At 50.9% G+C, this 10,934-nt stretch overlaps 1 protein-coding gene across 1 annotated transcript in view; it reads left to right on the top strand.

Moving 5' to 3' along the window:
* Wdr86 (WD repeat domain 86) overlaps nt 1-10,934 on the top strand; it is a gene marked incomplete at its 5' end in the record, with an annotated part of 25,755 nt that overhangs the window by 5,996 nt on the left and 8,825 nt on the right. Inside the window, 2 exon segments of the mRNA XM_005404830.2 lie at nt 2,443-2,584; nt 6,519-6,930. Of these exon segments, the coding sequence (XP_005404887.1) occupies nt 2,443-2,584; nt 6,519-6,930 (554 nt within the window).

Raw genomic sequence — 10,934 nt, 5'->3', positions numbered from 1 at the left:
AGCTAAATCCCCAGCCCCCTACATTGTTTTCAGAACAGCCTGGTGTGTACTCTCTAAAAAGACAAAAACTCTTCTCTCTTTTCTTTTCTTTTTTTTTTTTAAATTGGGGGTTTGAGAACCCAAGATACCAAGTTCATCCAAAAGTTGACTAAGGTAATGCCCAGAACAAAAATAAAAGATGCATCCGTTTCACAGAACGTAGGAGATTCTGAAGTCCTTGTTCACCTGACACTAGCCGTCTAAGCGAGATGACGATGGTGATTTTGTACTGAGCTACATCTCTAGCCCTTTTTTGGTAACTTTTTTGTTTTGACACAGAGTCCTACTAAGTTACCAAGTCTGGGCCGGAACTTTCGATCCTCCTGCCTCAGCCTCTCAAGAGTGCTGGGATTACAGGTATCGCCATGACTCCCGGCTAAGATTTAAAATCAGATTAAAGCCCCCACATCTCTGACCTTCAGCAGCCCTGGTTTTGTGGCCACGGTTCCCTTGAGTGAGGTGCTATTGCTTTTAAGTGCTTTTCTTGGTTTAATTTAAGATCAAAAAGTCTTTAAAACAATATCCTTAACACAGTAATACAGCCCACCAGTTACATGAGTGTTCAAATCCAACAGTTTCGTCTTCTGTAAACATAGTTCCGTGGTGGGGATTTAGCTCAGTGGCAAAGCGCCTGCCTGGCAAGCGCAAGGTTGTGAGTTCAGTTCCCAGTACAAGAGAAAAAACCAAAAAAACAAAAAACAAAACAAAACAAAAAAACATAGTTCCAAGATTCCTTTGATTCTTTCGGCTTTCTGGTCTCTGAATTTCTCGAAGATGTACTCTGTGTCAGAAGTTTTTGTCCCGGGTGCGACATCTTTGCCTGGAGCTCAGCCCAACCAGATCGGAGACCCTGAGGGCTTCCAGGGCTGCCTGATCTGATCACATCCCAGGCAAACACTGATCCCCAGTGCCCCGGAGATTAGCAAAAGATACAGCAGCTGCCCTGGAGGGTGGATGGCGGGCAGGGCCAGCTGGATGCCAGGCCGGTGCACCGGCCCTGACCGCGACCCTGACCCTGCGTGGCCCTCGCACTCCGGCCCTGACCTCATTCCCGCGGAGTCCCAACCACGTGGCCCGAGGCTCCCCATGTCCGCAATGTGCAGTCCCCCAACTCAGTGTCCTCGGTGTCCCCTGAAGGTGCCAGGCCAGGTGACCACAGGCCCCTCCTGCTGCCTCTTTCTGGCTGGACTGGGTCCTTGGAAGGTGAGAGACGTCCTCGTGGTCCCCTCTGTCCCGTCCCTATCATGGGAGTACTTGGTACCGGGAAGCCTCTGCCCTGGGTTCTCTCCAGGTGCTGGAGCCACGGTCAGTGTCCCTGGGCAGACTGAGGTGTGGGCAGGCCCCTCTCCGACACCTGGAGGGGACGATCTGTTTGGTGGCCGCCAGCGCCTGTTGGCTTGTGGCCGCTGCAGGTGGGCTTCTCCTTGCAGTTGCGTTTAGAGCCCACCGGGGAGATCCGGGCTCATCTTCCCCCATCAGCACCCTCCACTCAGTCATACCCGGCACGCCCTTTTCGAGGAAGGTGACGCTGACAGTCCCGTAACCTCGCAGGTCCTGACAGCGGCTGTTCTGCCCACCGCTGTGTCTCTGCGTGAGAGAAAAGTTGCCAAGACACAGCATCCAGCAGGTGGTTGCCACTGTGACTCCATCTGCACGATGACCTGTGCCATGGGAATTGTCCCTGTTCCCATTTCAAGTGAGGGACCAGCAGCATGGGGAGAGGTGGCAGAATAAACCCAGGACAGGCAGTACCAGCACCAAGATCTCGCCCAGCCACCACTCCACCGCCTCCATAATGTGGGTTTGCTGAGCTCAAACAGCTCAAAGTTTGTGGAAAACTGAGAGGAGGATCCAGGAATAGTGGCACAGCTGGGTGTGGTGGTGCACGCCTGTAATCCCAGCACTTGGGAGGCTGAGGCAGGAGGATCGTTGCGAGTTCGAGACCAGCCTGGGCTACAAAGTGAGCTTCAGGCCAGCCTGAACTTCATATCGAGACCCTGTCTCAAAAAGACAAAAACAAACAAACAAACAGGAATAGTGGCACACACCTGTAATCTCAGCCCTCAGGAGGCTGAGGCAGGAGGATCACTGTGAGAACAAGCTCAGCCACATAGTAAGTTAAAGGCCACGTGGACTACTTAGTGAGACCCTGCCTCAAAACAACAAACAAAGAGGAAGAAAAAGGAGAAGGTGAAAGAGGGGGAGAAGAAAGGAGAGCGTGGGGGACAGGGAGCCGATGGGTTCAGGAGGACAGGTGAGCACCCTAGCCCAACACTGCCAACTGCTGAGGGCCACCCGTCCTGCACACCCAGCCCCTCTCGCTGCTCTCCTTCCAAATCTTCCCAGAAGGAAGCAGGAGCTACATCGCTCCCAGGGGTCACTCACATGTCCCCCCGCCCGCAGGACACGAGAGCTACGTGACCTTCTGCCAGCTGGAGGATGAGGCGGCCTTCACCTGCAGCGCGGACTGCACCATCCGGAGGTGGGACGTGCGGACGGGCCAGTGTGTGCAGGTGTACCGGGGACACACGTCCATTGTCAACAGGTTGGCCTGGCAGGGTGGGGGGGACTAGGCCTCAGCCAGAGGCGGACAGAGGCCAGAACGGCGGGTCCCCTGGGGAACAGTGGGAAGTAGCACGCAGCGACCCGAGACCCAGGACAGAGGTGTCCGGGGCCCAACCACGTGCTCGGTGCCTGGGGCTGCGTGTGGTGTGGGAGGAGGTGTGGGAATCGGGTGGTACTGCTGTGCAGAGCCTGACACCACGCCTGCTGATGGGGACAGGTTCCCGGGGGGCTGCAGATTGGTGCTCGAGAGTAAACCGAGGGTCCAGAGGAGGAGACTGTCCTGGAGATGCAGTCGAGCGTGTTTTTAAGCCTCCCTTTCCCCGCAGCTGTTGGAAGCACCCTACCCCGCCTTCCGCAGGTGTAGATTTTCCCTTCCTTGTTGAATTTGGGGGGGAGCCGAGACTTGGAAATGCCTCTGCTGACCAGATCACTGAGGCACCCTGCATGACCTTCGATGGTCTCCCCAGGCCCCGAGGGGATGTGCAGGGCAGGGAGCTCTCGCTCAGTGGCCCTCAAAGCCACACTGGTAGAAAGGTCCTGCCTGGGAGGGTGCCCAGGGCTGGGCTGAGCAGGCACGGAGAAGAGGGTGTGCCAAAGCCGGGCTTCCCTGGCTGCTGTGGGGGCTCTGAGCACGCTCGTGGGCAACAGGAACAGACCGGGCGTGGTGGCACACACCTGTAATCCTGGCACTGGGGAGGCTGAGGCAGGAGGATTGCTGGGAGTTCCAGGCCAGCCTGGAGTACTATCACCTGCTTCTCAGAATTAGAAATGGGTGATTCAAGGTAGAAATTTGACTTTACCAGGTTTAGTGTGTAAGGCGCATGCATGCATGCACACAGACACACACACACATACCTTATACGTGTGTGCATGTACCTTTGCACACAAACAGGAGAGAAATGTACTCACAAGTGCACAGCACATGTTACCTATACGTACAACATACAACACACACACGTGAACACATAGTCTCCGCCTGGTGCACTCACGTACACCTATACAAATGCACACGTGCACACACACACACACACACACACACACACACACACTTCCGTCCATGGCAGCCACAGCCCACAGCTCCGGGTACACACACACACGATGAAATACCTGAGCCCTAAGCGCTGGGAGCCAGAGCCCACTCCCTCCCGTCCCCGAGATGGCCAGGCGTTTGAGCTTGGGGGACACTGATCCTTCAGTAGCCTGGCACCCAGTGTCACAGGTTGAGAGGACTCCGCCACCACCCCCACTCCCCAGGGCCTCCCCAGACCATCACCCCATGTTGCAGCACACGTGGGGCTGTGTGTGGTTCCAAGGTAGGGAGCTTGCTCAGCACGCGCAGGCGCTGGGTTCCACCCCGGAACTGCCCTGCATCTCCTGCATGCCCCAGGGAAGAAGCCAGTCAGGGGAGTCCAGGCTCAAGGCCTCCTGGGAGGAGCGGAGGCCGTGAGGGCTGGTGAGGAGGGTCCCCGCCTGGGCCAGTCCTTGCCCCGCACTGGTAGGGGTGCACCCCGTTGCAGCTGCGGCCTGCAGGGCCCGGAGCAGCCTCCTCCCTGGGGTGTGGGGCCTAAGGAGAGCATGAACAGCCTTTGAAGTTCTGTGCTAAAGTTGAATATGCTTGCTGTTTTCCTGGGGAGAAGTTCACAGAGTTCAGTAAAATGAGAAGTCATGAATATTTCCTGCCCAGAAGGCCTGGGCCTGAGGTCAGCCAGCTCCACAAAATCAAGGGACCCTCCTGGCCTCCCACCCAGCCGTTCCCTGGCCCCGGCGGGTCCCAGTCTGGGTTCCCACTGGGGTTGTGACCTGGAGCTGCCGTGTCATCCATGTGGGGGTTGCCGTGGGAGTCGATAGTAGAGTCCCCCCCCCCAGGTTTGCCTCCTGTCCCCTGGGGGACACATTGGAGCCAGTGAGGCGGGAGGGCTCTGGAACTCCTCACCGCACCCCCGGAAATGCCTCTGCCAGCCGGTGGGTCCAAGCTTTTCCCACAGTGGCCAGCTGGTCCCACTTAGCCCTGGAATTTCCCGATTTCCAGTGGAAAGCCCTGTATTCCCAGAAACCTGGGCAGACCGGAAGGGCTGGCTGCCCCACCTGTCCCTTCTGTCCTGTTCTCCCCTTGTCGTACTTACTTTTCTGGTTGCTGACCTGAAATACCCGACACCCAAAGTTGCAGGAGGAGAGCTTTATTCAGCTCACGGTCTGTAGCGGTTTCAGTCCATCGTCGGCTGCTCTGAGGCAGGGCAGCGTGGCAGAGGGCATCGCAGAGGAGAAACAGGCCATGGCAGGCAGGAGCACAGCAGCCTCTTTCGTCCCTCTCGGGTCCGGGGGCCGAGTGCCTGGGTCACTGAGCACTCAGAGTCCAGTCCCAAGGAACAGATTCTCTCGTCCACCGCCACCCTGGAGCTTGGTGTGCCAAAGCTCTCTTCTCGAAGCGGTCTTTCACCTTTCAGCTGAGGCTCAGAAGCTGGAGTCCTGCTGGTCTTTGTGATGCCCTCAGGCCATCTTTTCTGTTGTCTTCTTCCGAAACACTTGGCTTCTTCTTGCTAGTCTTTTCAGCAAACAGTTTCTCCTCTGTTCCATCTTTGCAGGTTGCAACTTTACTGGAGCTTCCTTTCTGGCCAAACTCATAACGTTTTGAATCATTCTGCTGGGCTCTTTGCTCTTGATTCGCAGTATAAATCTGGTTAAAAGCCCCCAACAGTAGCCATGCCACCACCTCAACTTTAGACTGCCTTCAAATTTCTTCTGCAGTGCGGGTGTGGTGGCTTACACCTGTAATCCCAGCACTTGGGAGGCTGAGGCAGGAGGATTGCTGCAAGGTTCGAGGCCAGCCTGGGCTACAAAGTAAGTTCAAGGACAGCCTGAACTCTCTGTCTCAATAAGAAAGAGAGAAAAAAAAAAAAATAAGAGAGAGAGAGAGAGAGAGAAAGAAATTTCTTCTACAAGATTAATTAAATCTGCCATCTTAATCTCAGTCTCAGGCAAAATCTCTGGACTTGAACAAAATACAGACAAAGTTTCTGCCAAGGTATAATATACATTGTCTGGAGTCCAACAGCCAATGCAGTCCTTCTCAGCAGAATTTTCCTGAGCCCGATCTTTACCAGCAGGATTTCTGTCAGCCTTCTGGTCTCCTGAGCTCTGCCCAGAATCTCCTACCGAGAACAGGTTCAGCCATTCCAGGACTGCTTTTTTTAGCCAGAATCCCCAAACTTTTCCAAACTATTCCCACAAGCCAGTTCCAAAGGCTCCCCCTGAACCACATGGTCAGGTACAGTCAGGTCCCACTTCTGACACCAAATTTCTGTCTTAGTTAGTTCTCTTGTTGCTGAGACAAAATACCTGACACCCAAAGTTAAAGGAGGAAAGGTTTATTTGACTCACAGTCCATAGTTGGCTGGCTCCAAGGCAGGGCAGCTTAGTAGCGGGGCCCCACATGGGAGAAACAGTCCATGGCAAGCAGGCAGGTGAGAACATTAACCTCTTTCTGACCCTGCTGGGTCAGGGCCTTGGTCCGTGCTGGGTCTGGGCCTTGGTCCCTGCGGAGTCAGGGCCTTGGTCCCTGCTGGGTCTGGGCCTTGGTCCCTGTGGGGTCTGGGCCTTGGTCCCTGTGGGGTCTGGGCCTTGGTCCCTGCTGGGTCTGGGCCTTGGTCCCTGCTGGGTCTGGGCCTTGGTCCCTGCTGGGTCTCAGTGTTGGTCCCCGCTGCAGTAGGGGCTAGGCCAGCAGGGGCTCAGCATGTGGAGAGGATCCGTCAAGGAGGGGTGCCTGGCAGGGCATCAGGGAAGCCTCCTGGAGGAGGACATTTTGACCTTGACCCCGGAAGGTGAGCGTGGCGGTGGCCAGAGAGCAGGGGCTGTCCCGCTGCAGCGCCCGTGGAATGCTCTGTGCCCTGACCCCGTGCTTTCCCTTCTCACTCCAGGATCCTGGTTACCAACAACCAGCTCTTCAGCGGTTCCTATGACCGCACCGCTCGCGCCTGGGCTGTGGACCAGGAGCAGGTGTCCCGGGAGTTTCGAGGCCACCGCAACTGTGTGCTGACCTTGGCCTACTCTGCCCCCTGGGACCCTTCCTGTGCGGAGGAGGCCGAGGCCGGGGGCCTCCTGGTGACCGGCAGCACAGACGGCACGGCCAAGGTGTGGCAGGTGGCCAGCGGCTGCTGCCACCAGACCCTGCGAGGGCACACGGGCGCCGTGCTGTGCCTGGTGCTGGACCGTCCTGGCCGCACAGCCTTCACAGGCAGCACCGACGCCACCATCCGTGCCTGGGACATCCTGAGCGGGGAGCAGCTGCGGGTGTTCCGCGAGCACCAGGGCTCGGTCATCTGTCTGGAGGTGAGCGCTGCGGGCTGCCTGGGGCCCAGGCGCCCCTGGAGGCCTCCGCGTCTCTGTGCCAGCCGGCTCTGGCTGGGGACAGTGCTCTGGGCAGGGCTGAGAAGGCAGAGCCCCCCCCACCCCCCCCACCCCCTGTCTCTCGCTTCTGGAGACCAGAAGTCAGAGACCAAGGTGTCTGCCGCAGGCCGGCTTCTCCCAAGGCCTGTTCCTGGATGTGGATGCTGGTCACCTGTGCGTGTGTGTGTCCTACTCTGTTTTTATCATGACACCAAGCAGATTGGATTAGGACCATTGTTACGACTTCGTTTCATTATTATTTTTGTTCACGTTTTTATTTGTTTTTTTTGTTTGTTTTTGTCTTTTTGAGACAGGGTCTTGCTGTGCAGTTCAGGCTGGCCTCGAGCTCACTTTGTAGCCCAGGCTGGTCTCGAACTCGCAACGATCCTCCTGCCACAGCCTCCTGAGTGCTGGGATTACAGGCATGCGCCACCACGCCTGGCTTTGTTCGTGGTTTTAAAATGTTATTGGTACATCTTAGATTTACATAGTGATAGCATTCATCACAGGGGATTTGGACCTGCATGTGACATAGCTTGCTGCTTCTTTTCTTCCCAGTGCCCTGCTCTCCCTTCAGCCCTTCTTCACCTCTTTATTTAGAAAAGTTTTCTTTCCACTTTGTCCTTCTATTCTTTTTTCTTTCCTTTCCCTCTTCCCCTCCCTTGTTCTCCTTCTCATTTGAACATTTCCTTCGCATTTCCCAATATCTGTTATACATTTTGGTCCTTATCTATGCTTTTGGTTTCTCACACCAGAGAAACAGTGCAATATTTACACATGTGTCAGATTTATTTCACTTAAGAGTATGGTCTCCAGGTGCACCCATTTACCTAGAAATGTCTCAAGCTTATCCTTTTTTATGGCAGGGTAGTACTCCACTGTATAAAAAAACCACAGCTTCTTGATCCATTCATCAGCTGATATCCATTTGGGCCGTTTCTAAGATTTGCCTATTAAAAACTGTGCTGCTATAAATATGGGTGCGCATGTATCGCTGTGGTTTGATGCTTTCAATTCTTTCAGGAAGATACCCAGAAGGGGAATAGCTGGGTCAAACGGGACCTCTAGTTTTAGTTCTGGGGAATCTCCACGATGATTTCCATAGCGGTTGTGGTTGCACCAGTCTACACTCCCATCAGCAGTGGAGAAGTGTCCTTTTCCCCCACAGCCCCGCCAGCATTTGTTATTGGTTGATTTCTTGAAAGCAGCCATTCTTTCCGGAATGAGATGGAATCTCATTAATGTTTTCATTTGCATTTCTCGAATGACCAGTGATGTTGAACACTTTTTCATATATTTATCTGCTGTTTCTACTTCTTCAGCTGAGAAGAGTCATTTATCTCAGCTGTCCATTTTTGGACTGGGTCTTTAAATTTTGGGGAATATGATTTTTTTTTTTTTTGTTTAGTTCTTTATTCTAGATATTAGTCTTTTGTCTGAGGAACAGCTGGCAAAATTTTTTTTCCCACATTGTGGGTTGTCTTTTCACTCTGTTGGTGGTTTCTTTTGCTAAGCAAAGCTTTTTAATAAGATGAGATCTCAGTTGTTGATTCTTTGTGATAGTTCCTGCGCAGTTGGGCTTTTGTTCTTAAAGTCTTTGCTTACACCAGTGTCTTCAAGAGTTCTACCTATTCTATCTTCCAGAAGATCTAGTGTTTTTGTTTTAATATTCAGATCTTTGATCCATTTTGATTTTAGTTTAGTACATGGTCAAAGATATGAGTCTAGTTTTAATCTTGGCATGTGGAAAGCCAGTTTTTTCAGGACCATTTATTAAAGAGGCTGTTTTTCTTCCAGTGAATGAGTTTGGCCCCTTTGTCAAAGATCAGGGGGCTGAGTGTGTTTGGAGTTGATTCTGCATCTTCTAATCTGTTCCACTGATCCTTGGGCCTGTTTTTTGTCTTTTTTTTTTGCCAGAAACGTGCTGTTTTCATCACAATAGTTTTGTAGTATGATTTCAAGTCAGGGATTATGATGACCCTGCCTTGCCTTTGTTGCCTAGAATTGCCTTTGCTATTCTAGCTCTCTTCTGGTTCCAGGTAAATTTTAGGATTATTTTCTCTAATTCTGTGAAACAAGCTATTGGAGTTTTGATCAGGATTACATTAATTCTGTATAACAATTTTGGGAGTATGGCCAATTTCGCTGTATTGGTTCTTCCTATGAAGAAAAGGGGATATCTTTCCATTCCCTTTTTTTAATTAATTAAGTTTATTGGCACATTTTAGGTATACATAATGATCACATTCATCATAGGGAATTTGTACCTGTACATGATACATCTTGATTCTTTTTCCCTTCCCCTATTGTCCATCTTTCCATTTTCTGATATCCTCTTCAGTCTCTGTTTTCAGAGTACCATAGTTTTCTTTTTTTTTTTTTTTTTTTTGAGACAGAGTCTCACTATGCAGTTCAGGCTGGTCTTGTGCTCACTTTGTAGCCCAGGCTGGTCTCGAACTCGCAAAGATCCTCCTGCCTCAGCCTCCCGAGTGCTGGGATGACAGGCGTGGGCCACCACACCCAGCTAGTCTATTTTTTTTTCTTTTTTGGTACTGGGAATCGAACTCGAGACCTTGCTTTTGCTAGGTAGGCTCTTGAACCACTGAGGTATATCCCCAGCAGAGTACCATAGTTTTCAACATAAAGGTCTTTACTTCTTTTGTCAGATTGATTCCTAGGTATTTCATTTTTGTTTTTTTTTTTTTGGATGCAATTGTGAAAAGTATGGTTTCCCCTAATTTCTCTCTCAGTGAGTTCATTATTTGTGTACAGAAAGGCTATTGGTTTTTGGGTGTTGACTTTGTATCCAGTTATATGACTGAATTTGGTTATTAAATCTAGAAGTCTTTTGGTGGACTTTTGGGGTCTTCTACGTAGAGTGTCATGTCATCTGCAAATAATGATAATTTCACCCTTCCTTTCCAATCCTTATTCCTTTTATTTCTGTCTCTTGTCTAAGTGCTCTGGCTAATGTTTCCAGAACTATATTGAATAAGAGTGGTAGCAGTGGACATCCTTGTCTTGTTCCTGATTTTAGAGTGAAAGCTTTCAGGGTTTTTTTTCTTTCTTTTTTTTGTTGGTGTCGGGAATCGAACTCATGACCTTGTGCTTGCCAGGCAGGTGCAGCACCTATGAGCTACATCGGCGGCAAGCTTCCAGTTTTTGTCTGTTTATTATAATGTTGGCTGTTGGTTTGTCATAGATACCTTTTATCAGATTGAGATAAAGACCTTTTATCCCAGTTTTCTGTAGGGTTTTTATCAGGAATGGGTGTTGGACTTTGTCACATGCTTTTTCTGTATCTATTGAGATGATCATGTGGATTTTGTCCTTGGCTCTGTTGATATGGTGTATTACACTTACTGATTTCCGTATGTTGTACCAACCCTGCGTCTTTGGGATGAATTCTGCGTGGTCATAGTGTATAATCTTCTTGGTGATTTACTGCATTCTGCAAGGTAAGAGCTCTATCACTGAGCCAGAATACTGTATTTGAACAGATCACTCTTCTTTGTGTGTGTGGTGCCGGGTATTGAACTCAGGGCCTCGTACATGCAAGGCAAGAACTCTACTGTTGAGCCACATCCCCAGCCATGATCTGCTGTATTCTGTTTGCAGTACCCTATTGAGGTTCTTTGCATTTCTGTTCATTAGGGAGATGGGCCCGTAGTTCTCATTTTTGGTTGGATCCTTCTCTGGCTTTGGTATCAGGGTAATGCTTCCTTCTAGGAATGAATTTGGGAGTATTGCTTCCCTCTCAATTTTATGAAAGGGTATGAGAAGTAGCAGCATTAGGTCTTCTCTAAATTTCTTGTAGAATTTAGCAGTGAATCTGTCAGGGCCTGGGCTTTTCTTTGTTGGTAGGTTTTAATTACATTTTCAATTTCATTCATTGATATTGGCTTATTTAGAATTTTAATCTTTTTTTTTTTTTTTTTTTTTTTTTT

Source organism: Chinchilla lanigera, unplaced genomic scaffold (assembly GCF_000276665.1).
Source record: "Chinchilla lanigera isolate Chin_1 unplaced genomic scaffold, ChiLan1.0 scaffold00090, whole genome shotgun sequence".
Classification (NCBI taxonomy): Eukaryota; Metazoa; Chordata; class Mammalia; order Rodentia; family Chinchillidae; genus Chinchilla; species Chinchilla lanigera.
Note: the sequence above shows the minus strand (reverse complement) of the source record. Positions and strands in the feature narration are given on the sequence as shown.